At 43.3% G+C, this 19,194-nt stretch overlaps 4 protein-coding genes across 6 annotated transcripts; 2 read left to right on the top strand and 2 right to left on the bottom strand.

The window, feature by feature from the left end:
* The first annotated feature begins 287 nt into the window (after positions 1–287).
* si:dkey-66a8.7 (PI-PLC X domain-containing protein 1) lies at positions 288–5,459 on the top strand. 2 transcript variants are annotated; one of them, XM_055056330.1, is made up of 5 exons: positions 288–536; positions 1,669–1,805; positions 3,523–3,651; positions 3,722–4,070; positions 5,107–5,459. In XM_055056330.1, the coding sequence occupies exons 1-5, from the start codon at positions 455–457 to the stop codon at positions 5,382–5,384; spliced, it is 975 nt and encodes a 324-aa protein (XP_054912305.1). In that variant the 5' UTR covers positions 288–454; the 3' UTR covers positions 5,385–5,459. The 2 variants fall into 2 exon arrangements, with proteins under 2 accessions (XP_054912305.1, XP_054912306.1); XM_055056331.1 differs by lacking the exon at positions 288–536 and adding an exon at positions 2,820–3,003 and having other exon boundaries at positions 1,693–1,805.
* Positions 5,460–5,540: 81 nt separating this feature from the next.
* Positions 5,541–9,217, bottom strand: gtpbp6 (GTP binding protein 6 (putative)). Of its 2 annotated transcripts, XM_055056321.1 has the most exons (10): positions 8,783–9,217; positions 8,568–8,705; positions 8,428–8,498; positions 8,207–8,337; positions 7,684–7,754; positions 7,446–7,604; positions 7,126–7,334; positions 6,128–6,276; positions 5,852–6,004; positions 5,541–5,767 (listed from the first exon to the last, which is right to left on the bottom strand). In XM_055056321.1, the coding sequence occupies exons 1-10, from the start codon at positions 9,117–9,119 to the stop codon at positions 5,641–5,643; spliced, it is 1,545 nt and encodes a 514-aa protein (XP_054912296.1). In that variant the 5' UTR covers positions 9,120–9,217; the 3' UTR covers positions 5,541–5,640. The 2 variants fall into 2 exon arrangements, with proteins under 2 accessions (XP_054912296.1, XP_054912288.1); XM_055056313.1 differs by having other exon boundaries at positions 7,126–7,604.
* Positions 9,218–9,850: 633 nt separating this feature from the next.
* Positions 9,851–13,405, bottom strand: LOC129375522 (uncharacterized). Its single transcript, XM_055054666.1, has 6 exons — positions 13,338–13,405; positions 12,702–12,876; positions 12,071–12,552; positions 11,798–11,972; positions 11,216–11,715; positions 9,851–10,362 (listed from the first exon to the last, which is right to left on the bottom strand). Exons 1-5 carry the CDS (start codon positions 13,398–13,400, stop codon positions 11,255–11,257), a joined length of 1,356 nt encoding a protein of 451 aa, XP_054910641.1. The 5' UTR covers positions 13,401–13,405; the 3' UTR covers positions 9,851–10,362; positions 11,216–11,254.
* Positions 13,406–14,283: 878 nt separating this feature from the next.
* Positions 14,284–19,149, top strand: LOC129369573 (ICOS ligand-like). The gene is made up of 5 exons (XM_055045082.1): positions 14,284–14,802; positions 14,905–15,228; positions 16,265–16,528; positions 17,126–17,290; positions 17,870–19,149. Exons 1-5 carry the CDS (start codon positions 14,736–14,738, stop codon positions 17,935–17,937), a joined length of 888 nt encoding a protein of 295 aa, XP_054901057.1. The 5' UTR covers positions 14,284–14,735; the 3' UTR covers positions 17,938–19,149.
* Positions 19,150–19,194: the final 45 nt, after the last annotated feature.

Genomic DNA, 19,194 nt, shown 5'->3' with positions numbered 1-19,194 from the left:
CAAATACAAATTGCAAACGTGACAAAAAGTTAGATTCATATAAAATATTTGTACATATTACATTAAAATACGTTAGGATGACCTAAACGATAGGATGATAATTAATTTAATCCTCGGATCACCAAGTATTTATACTGTAATGTTGTACAGAAATAATGTGACGTAATTATCGCATTTTCCCTCTGGATGCTCAGTGGAAAAATGGCCGAACCGCCTGCGAACCCAGTTCCAGCTGCTGCATTTCAACTGTTTTGAAAGTGCGCCCTCTAGTGGCGCTCCTGGTTTTCACCCCCCTGCATCCGTCAGTAAAAGCCAGGAAACTGCGAGTTTCTCCTCCCTCCTCCTGCCTCGCGCTGTGGCCGCTGCTGTTTGCGGTCGATGGCTTTGAGAAACCAGGTGGAGGGAAGCAGATGAACCATGTGACCCGCGGTAAACGCAGCTCGGACGCCTCGACATGGACGTCAACAACCAGGACTGGATGTCCGCCCTGCCGGAGGAGCTGTGGGACGTTCCGCTGACCGAGCTGGCGATACCTGGTGGGTCCAGCTTTCACACAGCTTCGTGAGGGAATGGAGTCCTTCTGCTCCACGACTGAACATAAAATATCCCTTCTTTAACTTTTCAATTGAATTGCTGGTGCTGTTTTATACGTATTTTTATCTTGAAAGGGATGTTACTGGGTTAAAAGTCGGCCATTTATTTGAAGTTTGCTAACTTTATGGAGTATAAAAGGCACACACACCCTTCAAATGTATTATTTTAGTTGTATGTTGATTAGTTGTTCCATTGTTTTTCTTTTGTTCTGATGTTAATATGCATTTAGCAACGATAACATTTGCTCTCCCAAAAACTGGTTTCCACACACCTTCTGTGACCAGATGACGTCACAAGGCTTTTGGCATCTGATTGGCTTTCCTCCCAGAATGTCTTTGTGTTTCTCCATCCTGGTTTTGCTCCTTATTTGCATGTTGTTGTCTGCGGTACAAAAGCCTCTTGTAGTCGGTGAGGCAAAAATGTTCGTTTTCGTCGAACTTGTTTTTCAGGAAACTTTGTCATCTCGCCGAAGGGCAGACTGGCATGGCCAACATTCTTCAGTGTTCATAAAGATATACATCGCAACCAATTAAATCTAGTGATTCCCACAGGCATATGACCAAATACATGCCAAAGTTCTTTACTGCCATCGCGCCGTTGATTTGGGAATGAATCGGAGTCAAACTCTGACCCACTGGGTCGACTCTCTCAATTCTTCCTAAATCTGTGTTGAATCGGATCAGAAGTCACACCCCTGCGTGACTGTTATGCCTCTCGTGATGTCATCGACTTAAACTCATATCCGCATTTTCTTCTTTTTGTGCTTTTGTACATTTATTTTGTGAAATCCTGCTATGGACATTCATACTCTGGTACCCAACTGTTCATCCACTGCTCCATAAAGATTAACAGAAAGAAAAAGAAAATGTAAGGGTCATTTTATTGAGAGAGTGGTGCTCTAAAAAAATATCATTTGCACAAAAAAAAATCAAAAGTGAAGAACATGAACTCTTATAGCAACAATAACTTCAAGTTAGACTAAAAATAACACAGATCCTGCTGCTACAGGTTGAGGTGACGTCATTTTACAAACCCGTTTCTCAAAAGTTGCGTTGGTGTCTCCGTTCACAACAGGCAGCCATGACGCCATGAGTTACTGTCTGGACATAACTTCGCCCCTGCTCAGGTCCGAGTCGGACTTCTTCTGGCTCCTGGACGGACTTTTCTCCTGCATCACCAGGCCTCTCATCTTTAAGTGGGCCACCACCCAGGTAGGAAGACGCGTGGGGTAACGAGAACGGCCCGTCAACGTGTTCAGAGTTCATCGTTACGAGAGGACATCTCGGTTTTCATGTTCTCCTTTTCCCAGATCAAGTGTTCCCCTCAGTAACTCTGTTGTTTTCTCATGAATCCGTCCAAATGTGGATTCTCTGAGATGTTGGTTGGGTAGATGAGACGCTTGGCTCAGTTTTGGTTCTGGTTGGACAGGAACATCAGGTTCTCCAGGCAGAGGGACTGTTACAGTAAAGGGACTGACTGTGAATGCCATGTGGCTGTTTTCATGTTTCCTGGCAATGGGAGCCATGGCTCCACCTGCTTGGTACATCCCTTCAAGTTTTATTTAATCCAATTAAGTTATTTCATTTAAACTAGACAGGACTGCACAGCAAAGTAATTGCAGTAGTTAACTGAAACTATATTCACCTCTGCGGCCCACAAAACGGCAACAGAAAAGGTTGGGAGAAAACATTGTCAATAATAGTTGGATCAATTTTCTGAAGACGATATCTACTGTTTAATATTCGCTACCAGACAGATGCATAGGCAGGTATGAAGTGCTGTAAAAAAGAAAATCTACTTCACTTCCGATTGAAATGCTAATAATTAGATTTATAAACAAGAAAGCACAATTTTAGTTAGTTTTATAAAGACACAATATAGTTCCTGTTTAGTTTTCCCCCCAGTTTTATTAGGTTTAAAATGTTTGCTTTTTTTTCATTTAGTTAACTAAAATAACCTTGCTACAAAAGCACGCCATACTTTTCAGATTTTCACGTGTGAAAGAAGTGGAAGTCCGCGCGTCGTTTTCCTTCCACTTCAAATCCTTCACTGCTTCGTGTCGATCGGTTCCAGGAGAACCAGATATGATACATTTAACTTTGTTAGGTGTAGAAATATGAAAAATAAAACAAACAAAAAAAAACAAATATTTTAAATTGCCTTGATCTCATCAAGAAGTAAACCTTTTTATTTATTTTATTTTTTTTAACTGACCCCACCTGCAGAGGGAGTTGCTGATGTCGGCGCTTTGGAGCCAGAAACCACACGACTGTCATGAAGGTTGTCGGCCGAGATGGTCCAAAGTTTAACAAGATGCAGATAGAGCCGTTCTGGAGCCGAGAGCAGAACGGCTCTCGGCTCCAGGGTTCCTTCTCCTATACCGGATTCCCAGCTGTCAAAGGGAATCCGGTAAGAATCTAAAATCTCAGTAAAGCAAAACGTGATTTCACTCGAAATAATATGTATAAAAAAATGTTGAAAAAATAAAAACATCCATTTTCAAAATGTACAAAATGCTTTCAAAATATAAATATTTGTGGTTTTGTGTCTGAAATTAAATTGTAACGCGGTAAAGTACAGTTTCTGAGGTGAGCTCTGGTGAGCTCCGGTCACGTCTTCCGCTCTGTTTGATGTTCATTGTTCTGAGAGAACAGGGGCTGAAAACCAGAGGTCAGAGTTCACAGCGAGAAAGGACATTCCACTGAGATTAGAGAAACTGCAGAGTTGGCTGATTAGTTTTTTTTTTTTTTGGTTTGTTTAGTTTTTAGCTGTTAATACGGCATCGTAGGAAATATTTCTGATATGGAAAATACACACACACACACACACACATATATATATATATATATATGGGATGTTGCTTTTAAACTTTGGATTTAAATCCGAGTGAGGCTGAATTCAAACGTGGAGTTTCGTTCTCGTGTTTAGGACAAAAGCATCGAGGAGCAGCTGTCAAAGGGAATCCGGTACTTCGATCTCCGCGTCGCGCACAAACCCTACGACCCGTCCGACGACCTCTACTTCACACACGTCATATACACACACCTGACGGTTCTGGTGAGCTCCGGTCACGTCAGCCGCTCTGGTTTGTCGCGGCTTCCCGCCATAACTCGCTCCCGCTCCACAGAAAACTCTGGAATGCGTCGAGCACTGGCTGAACTCTCACCCGAAGGAGGTCGTCATCCTGGCCTGCAGCCATTTTGAGGGAATGGACGACGCTCGCCACGAACTGTTCATTTCCCACTTGAAGAAGATGTTCGGCTCAAAGCTGTGTCCCTGTGTCCCTGAACAGGAGCCGGTCCTGAGCCTGCGGAGGCTCTGGGCGTCCGGTTACCAGGTCATCCTGTCCTACGAATCCCCGCTGGTTGCCAGACACCCGCAGCTGTGGCCAGTCATACCGTACTGGTGGGCGAATAAAACAACGGCACAAGAAGTGATCCACTACCTGGACTGGAAAAAAGACATGGGACGACCAGGTGAGTCGGTCTGCTGCGACGGCGGCAGATCAGGGGCATCGGAGATGAAAAATAAAAAAAAAAAACCGGGGAGTAAATTTCCAACTTTTATTTATTTATTTTTGGACATTTTCTAGAAAAAAACTTTGAAATCTTGCTTCCTATTTTTCAAAAATTTCTGAGATTAATCTGAAGGTTTTAGTTTTTTGAGGAAACTTGACTTTTGAAGCTCAGACATTTCTTTTTCTATTTTTATAAGATTTCTGAAATCAATCTGAAAATTTCAGTTTCTTTCTAGCAAATTTGCGTCTTTCCAAACTTTCCAAGTTTTTTTTTTCTTGAAAATTTCTGAGATTAATCTCAAAATTTCTTTTTTTGGCAAGTTTTTGACTTTTCAAGCTCAAATATCCTAGTTTTTTGTGGAAAATTTTTAAGACTAATCTGAAAATTTATTAGCTTTTTTTTCTTGAAATTATTTGAATTTTGAAACTCTGACATTTCCCTGTTTTGTCTACAAAATTTCTGAGATTAGTCTGAAAATGTTTGAGGTTTTTCTAGCAACTCTCTGAGTCTTTTTACTCAGGAAGTTCTTCAAAAGTTCAAAAAGTTGAACTTTTTTTTACTTCTGAAACCCAGAAGTGTCCACGTTTTTTTCCTTAAAAATTTCTGAGATTCATTTCAAAATTCCGGGGATTTATTTTAACAAAATTTTGGAATTTTTGAAATATCTGTTTCTGAAAAATGTCTGAGATTAACCTGAAATTTTTTTAGTTTTTTTTCTTCTTATGTTTCTGCCTCCAAAGGCCCTAAAACACCTTCACATCTCCACACTCCGACATTAAAATCTCAGCTATGTGATACACTTTTGTTTGGTTTTACGTGTTTATCTTCATTTCCAAGTTTCTCAAGATATGAAGAGTCAAACCTTCAGTCAGATTGGCTCCACAGAAGCCAGGTTTTCAAATTTCACCACAGATTTTTCGTTCTGGACTTTGGTCAGTGGCGCCTCCGGGTGGAGAGAAGCGGCAGCATCATTCAGCGTTTCCTGTCTCTACAGAGCGGTTCTTCGTCTGCGGCCTGAACCTCACGGCTCCGAGGTCGTACATCGCCAAGAACCCGAAGGAATCCCTGCGGACGCTGACCTTCAGCAACTGGGAGTGTCTCAGGGAGTGGGTGGAGCAGCAGAGACCCGGGTCGGACCCCCACAGCCTCAACATCATAGCGGGGGATTTCGTGGGTCCGCTCCCACTCTGCTCCCTGGTGATCGGACTGAACCACAAACTGCGGCCCAAGATCTCAGCCCGTTCCAGGAAGGAGCAGCAGCAGCAGCTGTGATTTCAGCTTCAAGAACATTTTCCTGCGTCTAAAATCTTCACCAATTTAAAAAAAATAAATAAAAAAATCACCTGATGTCGTTTTGTTTTCTACCCGAGAAGAGTTTGCATTTCTCACGTGAAGCAGAGTATATATTTCTTACAAGAAAATGTCTCATTCTGGCTCAGACCTTTTAATCGCTGCAGAATAAACGATATTTTCCTAAGCTCTTTGTGGTTCTGAGTTCAGTCATTTGTTTTTTTCCTCCCCTCCTCTCTCACCGACTTTCGAACAGTTTCTTGTAACGTCCGTGAGCAGCGGCGCTGATGATGACCGTGACGACGGCCGAGCCTTCCTCTGCGTTCACCTGCACGTCTTGGACGGTGGCCTCCTTGTACAGCCAGCTGCGGACCGGGACACACACACGCAAGCTCACCACATGTCCAGAACGAAAAACGAAACTGGCTGACCGAACGTCACATTCTGACCTTAACTGAGGAGAGCTGAGGTTCACTCTCAGGTCTAGGATTTGCTTTCCGGTGGACTTCACCACCTCCTGCTCCACAGCTTTGTTCAGCTCGTCCAGGCCTCGCTGCTGCAGGGCAGAGATGAGCACAGCACCGGGCTCCGAGCTCTCATAACTAACACACACACACACACACAGGAGAAGATGTCAGCAGGGGAAGATTTAATCTCAGATTGCAAAGTTTCCAAAGCAGAAACCGAAGCAGGTCCTCCTACGCTGAGGAAGCGTCGGCTCTCACCCGTCAAGCAGGTCAATCTTATTGTGGACCTCGATCATGGAGTCCAGCAGCCTGCGCGGGATCTGCAAGTTCTTCAGGACGTTCAGGACGTTCGCCTTCTGATTCGCCGTCTCTGGATGACTGACGTCTCTGACGTGAACCAACAGATCCTGGGGAGCAGAACGGAAAGAGTCTTTTTTCAAAAATAGTTTTTTAACTGTGATAATCTCAGGGGATTGCTGGGTCCTGAGGGAAGGCCTCGTCGACACCTTTGTAACATTATCTAGGTTCTGTTCATCTTCAGACCAACACTCAAAATGATGAGGTTTAGAGGGGAACATACTTTCGTCGAGGGAGAGTGTGAACCTGTAGCTACGTAATGCGTGCTAACGCCTTGTAGAACAAGTGTCTTAAAGGGGCAGCATCATGTGTCTTCCATTTTATAGCACAATCGTGTAACTATTGCCTTCAATTGTAAGGAAAAACTTACAACGGTATATTAATATAGTAGCAGACATAGGTACAGCTGGTTTCTACCATGTATGAACTCAAAAGGATGAATACAAATCCACAGCTCACCTCTGGACTTTTATTTCTAAAGAAAAAAGAAGTAAAAAAAGGAAAGTCATATCCATTTCCTTCAAATCTCCTATTATTTCTTGCTTTGTGTTTTTTTCCACAGTAGAACCCCAAATAAAACCAAGTCTCCAATTGCAATGTAACAGTATGTGAAAAAGTTCATATGGCGTGAATGCTTTAGCAATGCATTGTGGGTCAACACCAACATGAAGGTATTTTTGCAGCGCTGCATATTAATATTATATATTTTTTTAAATTTTTGCTGAACAATAATGACCACAACGGTAATTTACTGAAACCCCCCCCAACATATTCAGAGCACTAATTAAGTCACAATCACTTTCTTCCAAAATGCTTCCTAATATTTAGCCAAGTCTAATAAATGAAATAAAAGCCGATCTTATTCCAGTTAGTGCAGAAGAAGAAACTGGACTCCCTACCGAGTGTACGATGTCCTCCAGGGTGGCGGAGAAAGAGTCGATGAGCTGGTGTGGGAGCTGGGACAGGAAGCCGATGGTGTCCACGTACAGAACGGTCATGTGACTGGGCAGCTGGCCAGCGTGGACGGTCACGTCAAGGGTGGCAAACAGCTGGTTCCTGGGCTGGAGGCCGCTGTCGCCGGTCAGAGCTTTGATCAAAGTGGTTTTTCCTGAACAGATGAGGGGAGGAGGGAGAAAAAAAAAAAATGACAAGAATACGAGCAAAAACAAATGAGAACGTTGTTCCCGAGACTTTCCAAGTGGTGTCTCTAGGCTCTCACCGCAGTTGGTGTATCCCAGCACGGACACAATGGGGAACTCCCTGTGTTTCCGCTGAGATCGCAGCAGGTGCCTCTTTTTGCGGAGCTTCTCCAGCGCCGAGCGGATCCTCGTCTCCCGCTCCTTCAGCAGCCTCTGCTGGACTTCATACAGCGTCTCACCTGGAATAACCGAGCAGGAAGGGTCAGTCGGGTCTTCAGTCGACGCGGCGGATCACAGGCTGCGTCAGGGCTGCATCACCTGAACCTCCGATGTACCTCGCTCCCCCGCCCTGCTGATCCAAACCCGCCATGTCGTTTTTCAGACGAGACCTGCAGGTGGAACACCAACAGAAAGACGGCAAAAAAGACATCAGAGCGTAACAAAGACGAGGCTGAATGCAACTTTATGTTTTCCTGTCCAACTTCCAAACTTTACCAGAATCAAATTTCCAGGGTTTTCAGTATTTTACAACCAAATTTTTAAAAGTATAAATTAGGGGTGGACATTTATTTTTGATAAGTTGTTCAGACTTTTTTTTTAAACCGAACACTTTAAAAAAAATCTTTTTACTCTTACTTGAGTAAAAAAAGTATGTTGAAGTAGTACTGCTCTCACTTCAGTCTAAGTTTTGGGTTCCCTTAACAGATGGATGGAAAAACTGGACAAGTGGTGGAGACACTGACCGATAACGGACACCCAGGAAAGTTCTTCCACCTTCATAATCACTCCTGGTGAGAACCTGACACGCAGGCAGGCCGTGACGTGAAGTGCGTGTAGTCACCTTAGTAAGGGGATCTCTGCCAGTGAGATCTGGAGCTTGGCCTCTTTGGTTCTGGCGTTGCAGCGGAAGATGTGGAGAACAACCGAGTACCTGTCAAACACCTTCACCCCCCAGGCTTCCTCGAACTCCCTCTTATGTTGGAGACAGAAGGCGTCCATCGGTCAGCCTGATGTAGCACTCACTGACACGCAGCACTGTCAGTCAGTTCCACGCAGTCTCACCTCAGACACAGAGTGCAGGCGGTCCACATTCACGAACACAGCAGTGACTCCCGGGGTCAGCCTGATCTTCTCTGGACAGAAGACACGTTTTCATTCAGAGCAGGCTTCCCACCGGACAGGACCGCTGGGAGGCCGGTTACCTGTCAGAAGCTGGAAGTTCCCCTTTCCAAATATCTTCTTCTTCTCTGGTGTCTTTGTGGAGAGGATGATCTTGTCCACCACTGTCCAGTTGTCCAGGGTGTTCACCAGTCCCTCGGCCTCGGCCATCATCAGCTCGGCTGTAAATTAAACACGCAGCCGAGTCAAAACCCTCTGAGGACCCGCCTCGTTCGACTGAGCGTGCTGGACTCGTTACCTGTGGTCAGGTACTGCTTTCTGCTCCCCCACTTCACATCCGGGTGGACGATGAACACCCTGTGCTGTTCCTGCCCGATCCCCGCGGGGACATGCTGCTGGAACAGCTCCTCCACCTCCGCCTCCTCCAGCAGGTCTCCATCCTCCTCCTCTGAACTGCTGCCGAGGTCTTTCCAGTTCTTCCAGCTGGAGGCGGACAGCGCCAAAGACCTGCTGGGCGGCAGGTCGGGCGACTGTCCTCGGCGAGACGTGGGGAGAAACCTGCAGGCAACTGCGGGTCTGTGACAGCTGCGTAGGAAGAGAGGCAGTCGCGAATGAACGAACCTCAGAGTCTTCATGCCGCCTGGGGAGGTTTTACCGCCGACACATGACGCGAAACACCCTTGCTGCAGGTCAGCGTGGACTGTTTACGTCTTTCTAGCTGACACTTATTCTCCCGGCGCGTTCAAAGTAGCGGCGCTGCACTGCCACCTGCTGGTATGGCGGCGCTGCACAGCCACCTGCTGTCCAGACGGTGTACTGCCACCTGCTGTCCATACAATGTACTGCCACCTGCTACATACTGTACTTGAATAACTTTATAATGGGCTGGAGGGGAATACTTTTATTAGCATTTTTACTTTTTACTTTTACTTGAGTAACTACTATGATCCATTGTTACTATTGAGTAGACTGTCTGGATTCTCTACCCACTGTGAGCAACTTCACCAAATGAGTAATAAGCTTGTTTTAACCAAAAATGCACCACACACACTCATGCAGTTTGGGTCAAAATTTCCTAAGTTTTATGTTGAAAGAAATTAATAAAAAATATATATTTCAAAATCATTCTTCCAAATTTATGTCATTTCCATGACATAATTTATTTCCATGAATTATTTTCATTTTAATCTTTAGAATGCCAAAATTACCACACAATTTTATATTTTTGGTCCATCCAATGATGCAATTTTTAAAATAAATGGTTGATGTTTAGATACTCAGAACTCCTATTTTTTACTTTCACAAAATGCGCATAACAGCATTTTAATGACTATGTAATAAATGTATTATACTGTAATGCCAACAATACATACATACACACTGGTCTTGGTTTAACCAGTATGCACTTAAATATCTGTCTTAGGTGAACCTGATGTCAACCTAAGATACATCTGTTATATCTTAACGTAACATAAAGTTGCTGTTCAGTGAAAAAATTGCGTTTATTTTTGAAAATCAGCATTGAATGAACAGAATGTCACAATTTGACCATAATGTGAATATCAAAGTATCATTTGTAGGAAAATAAATCTTCACATCTTCACATGAGGTTTCTACAACCATAACTCAAAATATCAAGTTAGCAGCGACAGGTTTTTTTATGAGTCCACAGAGCTTCTGCTCTGAGTCATATATGGCGTGAGGTCTGGGCAACTGGACACATGGTCTTCTTCAAGAGTCTCAAAGCTTAAATCCTTGGATGAAGAAAAAGCACTTGAGGGAGAATGAAAGGTGGACTTTAAGGTCTCTTTTTCTGAGTACCGTAGCTGTGCAGTTGCTGTTTCATGCAACCGAGTCCACATCTACGAATGGTGCGATCTGAAATATCAAAGTTGAAATTCAATAGTCATATTCATTGTTCACCATATAAAAATGAAAACATGAATGCAAAAAACTAGAATATGAAGGCTGATCTTTCTTTTTACTATGGTTTTGTATAAATCATCTACATTTTCTTTATTGACCATGTACAAATATAAACACATACATGGGAAAAAACCCTAGATATGGGAAAAACAATTAATCACAACTAATCAATTAATCTCTGTAGGACACTGCTTTATTGAAATTACCACTCAAATGAATCCCGGTCTTGGACGGTTTCGTGGGTTTAAAAAAACAAAAATCGTCGCTCGCCGACTGGATAGTGATACTGTGCAGATGGACTGCAGTGACACTTTTTCAAAGATGGCACTGAACGCCCCGTCTGAACTGTTGCATGGAGCCAGAGGAAGATGGAACAGGGAATCTGACTAATCTAAACTACGTTGCGGAGGTGACCTGCCACGATTCGTTCCTTCTCACCAACAGGACGGTTTGGAACTGATGCCAAGGTAGCACAATGTGAGATAAGTGCCATCTTCTTGACTTTTCTATATCATTTTTTTTAACAAGAAGCCAATCAGTGTTCTGGTTTATTTGATCAAATTAAAAAAAAAGAAAGTGTGTTCTACTACGTCCCAGAGTCTCACAGATCATATAGTAGTTATGTGTTTGAAAAGCCACGCCTGCCCCCACTGTTCGCCATTTACAATAATAAACATCAGCAAACCGCTAACGTTTTCTCATCAGTATTTAGCTAACACATCATGGTAAGAAACTCTTCTCAACAGCACAATTAAAAGAAGCTTCATAATCAAAGCAAAACTATATGAATGAAAAGGAAACTCACTTTGTTTTCCTCCATGATTGCTCGCCAATGTTGGAACCATCATGGTCCTGAGCCTCCGTCTTCATTCACATCTGTACCACCACAGTCTGGAGAGCAGCGAGGATTTACCACAGAAAGTTGTTTGACACATGTTGGACCTCGAGGGCTCTGAGGAAGGCTATACGGGTCAGTTTTGATTGGTCTTAAAGGCAGTACTTCCTCTAACTTAGTGCTATAAGCTAGCTTTCTGGGGTTGGGGGGAAGCGATGTTGGGTTTGGGCTCAGGACAGATGTTACAGGATTTAGTGTCTGGGCAGAGGATGTAGGGGTCAGGGTTGGGGTAGGCATCTCAAAAGAAGAGTTTAAGCTCTGGTCAGAAGCTGGAGAAGTTCTTGTATGTTTTATGTGGCATGAAAGATGGACTTTCAGGTCTCTTTTCCTGAGTACGGTAGCCGTACAATACAAACAGTGAAAGTGTTGCTGTTTCCTGCAACTGAGTCCACATCTATGAATGGTGTAATCTGAAATGTAAATAGATTACATTTATTAGATATTTAACATCCAATCCATTAAATATTAAATAAAACAATAATGGAAACATACCTCCATGGGGAATTGCTTTTTTAATATGTCCACTCAAATGAATCTTGAGCTTTGATAGTTTTGTGGGTTTGAAAAATTCTAGAGCACAAAACGGACAGTGATACCGTGGAGAGGGGCAGCAGCGACACTTTTTCACAAAGGGCAGTGAACGCCCCGTCTGAACTGTAATATGGAGCTGCAAAACGTAAAAAGAAAATGAAGCCAAATTTCTCCAAATACAAGGAAAATTATTTGTAAACGTTACTTAAACCAAACCATCATAAACAGATTTACTTTGTTCTCCTTTGGTTCAGCCTCAGAAAGGTTGGAACCATAGTCGTGGTCTTCGGCCATCTTTATTTTATTCTCTTTCACACATGTGCCAACAAGGTCCGGAGAGTGAAGCGGCTCGAGCGCAGAGGTTTTCTCTGAGCATGTGTGAACTAGAGGGTCCCGGAGCGTGAGACAGAGGGGAGCGTCGTTAAGCCATGAAGGCAGTACTTCCTCTAACTTTGTGCAGTAAGCAGGTTTTCTAGGATTTGCGATGTGGGTAGACCGTACAGGTTTTGAGTCCTGGGTAGACCGTGTGGGGTTTGAGTCCTGTGCCGGCGCTGAAGAGTCTGATGTCTGAACAGACGCTGTTCGGGTGTGTTTCATGTGGCAGAATGAAAGATGGACTTTAAGGTCTCTTTTTCTGAGTACGGTAGCCGTGCAATACAGACAGTGAAAGTGTTGCCGTTTCCTGCAACTGAGTCCACATCTATGAATGGTGTAATCTGAAATGTCAAAAGGAATTTGATTTAAAATCCCATATTTGCATCTTAAAATTTACCACACACAAATATAAACACATATACAGACACTCCCTACATCTGAAGAAACATTGCAATCACAGTTTAAATGACTGCAAACAAAAACACCGTACCTAGATAGGAAACTGCCTTATTAAAATGTCCGTCCATATGGATCTTGACCTTTGACAGTTTTGTGGGCTTAAAAAATCCCGGCCCGCAAAACGGACAGTGATACTGTGGAGATGGACAGCAGAGACACTTTTTCACAGACGGCAGTGAACGCCCCGTCTGAACTGTTACATGGAGCTGGAGGAAAATGGAACAGGAAATCAGATTAAGCTCAACCCAAAGTGTGGCTCGCATCCAATTCACTCTCCTAAATTACATCCTGTCTAACCAGTTAAGTTTCAATATTTAATAATTTAATTTAACGTTTCATCTGCATTTAATATAATTTAATTTAATTTATCCTAGTGGACAGAATACATATTTTTGGTTAAAACCTCACCAAACGTCAGAACTATTTCATCTTCATTTACTGTTTCAGGGATTTTTTTTTCAATAAAGTTTTTTTTACGTAAAAAAAAAACTATAAAACCCGGAAAAGACCTGACAGTCGCGGAGCCTGAGAGCGACGCTTAGAGCTGGACACTTCGCGGAAACGCAACTCGATACAGCCAAATAATAATAATAATAATAAAAACAATTTAATACAAAAGACGTATTTGTATAATAGGGCTTTATGTAAAAAGTTTAAGCTAGCTTACTTGTTGGTGTTCAGCCTCAGCATTGGCGAGAGGGTAACTGTAATCATGGTCAGACGCCTCCATCTTTGTTTTGGGCATGCGTGAAAATGGTCCGGAGAGCGTGTGTTTCTGAAAGGGGATTGCGACGTTTCAGCGTGCTTAATGCGCATGCGCACAATTTCGGGTGCTGAACCCCAGTTGTGAGGATTGTTTTTGTCTCGGAGAGTCGCGTGCTTTTAGATGAACATTCATAGATTAAAAAAAGAAGAAGAAAAAAACTCAAAATAATCAGTCAGACGTTTCAGAAAAAAAATTTTCTATAAAATATTTTTTACGTTCCTATTTGAAAATAGTGCATTTCATATGAAGAGGCATCACTGTTGAAACAGGGAATGAAGAGATGTTTTGCAGTCTCATCATCGAATATATAGTAGTTGTGTTGGAAATGAAATATGTGGTTCCACCTTCGAATAAACATCATCAGCTCTTTAATATGCACGTTTTCGTGCAGCAGAAAAGCCCATAAAGTTTGTGCTTTTCTTCCCTAAAATAGTCTGGTTAATTGTAGACTGGTTAATTGTAGACTGGCTAATTGTAGACTGGTTAATTGTAGACTGTAGACTAATATTGGAAAACATTCTCACGCGTAGAACTTTCTCTCCACAATTTGACTAACCAACAGACTGTCACATATTTAACTTAATTTTCTTTTATGTGTGGAATATTATGTTTCATAAATTTTAATATTACTGATTTGTATTCGTTCCAATGGAGAACATAGCATCAGAACAATCCAAATGAAATCAGAAACGTATCCTTAACTAAAAGTAGCTTATGTTTAATACTTGTTTTCGTTGATAAAATGAGCTTGAATTGAATATGACTGAATCGTGCGCACTAATTTGACATGTTGGAGCATCAAATGTCATGAACAAACTTACTGTCGCCACAGTTCTTCTCACCTCCCCAGGCTTCATTTTGTTATAAATACTTCGCTACATGTTTGTTTCATACTTCCTTAACAACATGTGTGTGTGTGTTGTCTACAAAGCGGTCTGGCAGGTTAAACCAGCCTCCACCTATAAACTGAGTCCTTATCTGATCTTTACTGACTGACACTGAAGAGCCTGGGATCTTCACTGTTCTTATTTATTATTATTTTTGTTTATTGATTTTAAAAGAAACATTTTTTTTTGTGCTGACCTAAAACAGGAGATTAGGTATGGCAGAACAAGCGGCAGCATGTGGAAAGGTGTGCGTACTGCTCGGCGCTGGACGAGGAAGTGAGACATATTTTCGCGTGTGCGTGTGAAGTGTGTCAACGATGGACGAGTTTCGCTTTTCCCAACTGAAAAGCCAGACGCTGTAGGAGCCGCTCCGCGGTCTGTGCATGCGCTCCTGCGCGCTGGGAAAGGCGCGATGCCGGCGGCGCCGTGGCGCGGCGCGACGCTGCTTCTCTGCTGCGCGTGTCTGTGCGCCGCTCTGGGTAAGTTAAGTTGACCCGGCAGGGCCGTCTGCTCGCGCGGCGGGTCGCACCGACCGACCGACCGACCTCATTCTCCCTCGTTCCGTTTCTCTTTCTGCGCAGAGCAGCGAGACTGCGTCCTCGGTGAGGTGGGGCAGCCGGTGCTGCTGCCCTGCCACCCCAACTTGGGGAGACTGTTGAACTTCTCCGTCGAGTGGAGGGACCGCGACAGAGCCGTGTTCAGGTCGCGGTGGGACGGGGACGGGAACGTGGAGACGTGGAGCGTGAACTATGCCAGGATTCCCACAGACGCAGCGACCACCGGGAACTTCTCCCTGGAGCTGCCGTCAGCTCGGCCCGAACACGACCTGGGTCGATACAGCCTGTTCCTGCTGTCGGGGGAGAACCAGAGCGCGCCTCTGTGCACCAGGTGTCTCAGGGTGGCAGGTTAGTTCTGTGAAATGAATAAATTCAAATGACTCCAAATAATAAACTAACACAGAGTGTTGTGTTTTGAGCACTTTTTTACCTTCCAGTTTTGGTGGTTTTGATGTTATCCGGCCCACAGGCGTTAAAGGGGCAATTTTACGTCATGTATGTTATTCCCTCATCATAAACATACATGGAGTGTTGCTTTGATTATTTCATGCATGCTAGACAAACCCTTGAATCGCCCACGGCAACCATTCAGCTGTGCAAAAAACGCCTGGGTGGATGAAGCTCCTCCTCCTTCACCCCATCCATGACTCCCTCACTCAGCTCCTTCAGACTAGCCAGAAGCAATTAGCAAACACGTGGTGGAACTGTGCATTGACTGAGATCATAACAGGAGCTAATTCTCCGACAAAAATGTTGTTAAAGGGTTAATAAGGATCCATGTTGTGACTTTTTAAAGACACGGAGGCCCAATTGCAAGAAATTAAATCAGGGAGTAGGTTTTATTTTAAGCTGTAATTGACATGTGTAGCATTTGTAGAACAACTGAAGTTAGTGTAGTTACTTGATTGTGTCAACAAAATGCCATCATGTGTCTGTAAAACACATAACACCGTCCTTTTAAGGTGACATACACAGTCACTTTGCACAGGCGAACAAAAGCTACTATATGTCATCACCGAAGAAGCAGGTTGCTGGGGTGGCGTCCGAGCATGTTGAAGGAAAGTTAAGCGGCAGGAAAAAATGATGTAGAAAAAGGCTCATAAGCAATAGGTGCAACTAGTGGAGTCTGGAGGAAGAGTCCAAACTCCGTGCAAGAAATTTTACAGCACCTCATGCTTCTTGCTTTCTACTGACAAGCCTAACAAAGATGCTCTTTTTATTAGCCAAAGCGCAAATCGACATAGTACATTTTACATTTTCAATTTAACTATTGAGTATCAGTCATCTTTTCAATCCTATCCTAATTTAGTCAGATGTACTTACAGTAAAATGACCACAAAGTCATTTAAAAAGCCTTATGTTTGTGAGTTTGTTGTTTTTGCAGCCAGTTTTAGGATCCCTGAGGTGAGCAAGTTAGAATCGTCCTACCTGTGTCGGTCCTGGGGGGGATACCCCCAGCCTGCGGTGTACTGGCTCATCAACGACAGCCGCCGGCCCCCCAACGGTTCTGTGAGCACCCGGGCCCAGGCGCTCCCCGACTCCCACCTGTTCAACTTCACCAGCCAGCTGACCGTCAACGTGTCCAAAGACGACACCGTGTCGTGCACCGTCAAGAATCCGTCCACGAACGAGACCCTGACGGTCAAACGTGAGTCTCACACTGGTGCTCAGCGAAGACGGTCTTTCTTCTAATTACACGGGATCGGTGTCGAACGTGCAGCAGACATCTTTGTGCCGCAGAAAGTTTTGTTTGTGCCGCTATCATTTTGAAGATGTTAAGATGTGCTTCTAGAGGTCATCAAAGGTCAAGCAGTCAGTCCACTTTTACAAAATCAAACATAATACGATCTGCGTCAAAAACCTTTTGTGCCGCAGTTTTGTAATTTTTTTTTTGCTTGTGCCATTATAATTTTTAAGACTTCAATATCAATGCAACATGAACAAAATTGAACATAATTGATGTAAATCTGTTGTGTGCATGTGCAGCAAATATATTCACAGCATAGTTGATGGACACCAAATTTGCTTGATTTTGTGTATGCGGGTGAGGAAGGCTGATTGACCTTTGATGACCTCTGGGAACATTTACTAATATCTCTAATAGTGGCACTAATAAAAAAAAAAAGTTGTGCAGCACAATTTCATCGGCACCGATTTTACTTAATTTGAAGAAGACCTTCTGTCAGGTCGTCTCGGTCGGATGCCAGAACGCGCCGTCACTCTGTCCACTGTTTTGGGCTCACAGTGAGGGCCAGCACCAGCGGGAGCCGCGCGTCACAGGGCATGTGGATCTTCAGCACCGTCCTCTGCGTGGTGGTCGCCGTCATGGTGCTCGCCGGGATCTACTATCAGATCCACCTGGACAAGATAAGCAAGAGGAGGAAGAAGGAATACGAGGAACCGCGGAGAGGTGAGCCGATCGATACTTCCCGGAAAGCGGAGCAGAGGAAACCAGGAACGCTTTCCCACTCAGGCCGTTTGAGTTAGCATGAAATGCCATTTAATCCGCACAAGCAGCTGAATGGCTAATGGTTCTGCTGGTTTCACAAAACCCCCAAGCTTGGTGTGAAACTCAAACACAGAAGTTCCTTTTATATATCTTTGTTCCTGCTTCTTCTTCTTTTTAAATATCAATGTACGTACCGTTGTTGTTGGGGGACTGTCGGCTCAGGAGGAATTTCATCATGTGCCTTGAGTTGAATCTGTTTATTTACAACCTCATCACTCTTAATTTCAGTATAACTAAATAAATTCACTCTGACGGTGAACCCAGTAAGATCTGTGTGACATTTACCTCTCTACTTTGTTGCCCCTAAATAAAATCTCTTGAAAGTGTCTGCTATCAGAAATCCCCTAATTAATAAATGGAGCCCAGTTTTGCTTGTAAGTGCAGAGTTTTGTTAGTGACCGACAGATGGGTCAGGGATGATGTTGCACATTATCTCAGTTAGTTTGCTGCCGTGTCTGACTGAATGTTTGTTTCCATCAGGTCGACGATATCAGTACAAGCAGGCGACCGAGGAAATGATGCCAGAGCCAGAAGAGACTGACGTGTGAAAGAAAAGGACAAGAAAAAAAGAAAAAGTTAATCTATGGATCCACCGCCACTTTTTTACGATCAAACAAACAAACAAAAAAAGCACTGATATGTAAATAGTTCTGAATCATTGTGTGTTGCATTTTCTACATGCTTATCCTAAGCTTGCTGTCTTCTCTTTTTTCTTAAATGTGCCGGCTGATTGATTCCAGTCAGAAATGACGAGGACACTAGCAGGACGGTACATTCTGTTCTTAATGAGAACATGCGTCTAATTTGCTCTTACTCTACAGGAAGTGAGGAAAAATGGACTTTTGATGGTGGAGTCCAAAGATTGAGCGGCTAACTCCATAATGTAATGCTGTTTACTGGTCACTTATTGGTGTTTTGGGCGGCCATCATCCTGTTAAAGCACCAATTTCCTCTTCAATATAACGCGGCACCACTTCCTCCTCCTCCTCCAGTATTTGGAGCCGATTCCTGGTACGCAGCAGAATGAGTGTAGAATGAGAAGTTTATAAGCCCAAACCCCTCATGCTTATAGTGCAACTTCAACTCAAAGATCGGGGCTAATTGTTGGATTTATTTCTCTTCAGCAAACCACAAATTTTTCATGTTTCCCTCCCGCCCCCAACTGTGGGACATTGTTTTTTTGCCAAAAACGTGCCTCACACAGACATTGATTCTTACAGTAGAACTTCTCCCATCAACAGCTGTCTTTTTTCCATTGTCACTGTTCTTTTATCCTTCTATTGGATCGCACGTTTTTCATTTTCCTTCAAGTCCTCCTGGTTTTGGTTCACACTTTAAAGCATTTCAAACCACGCCAGCCGCTTAGTTTACGTTTTTTCCCAAGCTTCTCACTTTCAGCCAATCTGCCTATAAGACACTAAAAACCCTCCTGTTTGTTCAGGGAATGAAGAACCTCACTGGTTCCTATACTGCCACCACTGCAGATTTCTAATCAGTTATTTGCCTTGTACAAATATGATTTCTATTGGAAAAAAAATAAGACAAAAAACTTGGTGTTTCTTTATGTTGAACACAGCCGCAAATGTTCTTAAGAGCGTTGTGGTACTTTTATGTTTAGTGCCACTGTTGGCCATGGACTTTATGCGTTTTATTGTGTGTGTTGTTCTTTGTTCTGTGAAGCACTGTCAATTGTCCATAAATATTTTAAAGTTCCCTTTATTTAAAGAGGATGCGTTCCAAATAAAGCTTGTCTGATTTAATCAATGACGCAGCTACATAAGTTAAGATTTATAGGATATTTCCTT

This window comes from Poeciliopsis prolifica, unplaced genomic scaffold, assembly GCF_027474105.1.
Source record: "Poeciliopsis prolifica strain line A6 unplaced genomic scaffold, Auburn_PproV2 SCAFFOLD002, whole genome shotgun sequence".
NCBI classification, from domain to species: Eukaryota; Metazoa; Chordata; class Actinopteri; order Cyprinodontiformes; family Poeciliidae; genus Poeciliopsis; species Poeciliopsis prolifica.
The sequence above is the reverse complement of the archived record's forward strand: the minus strand, read 5'-3'. Positions and strand labels throughout refer to the sequence as shown.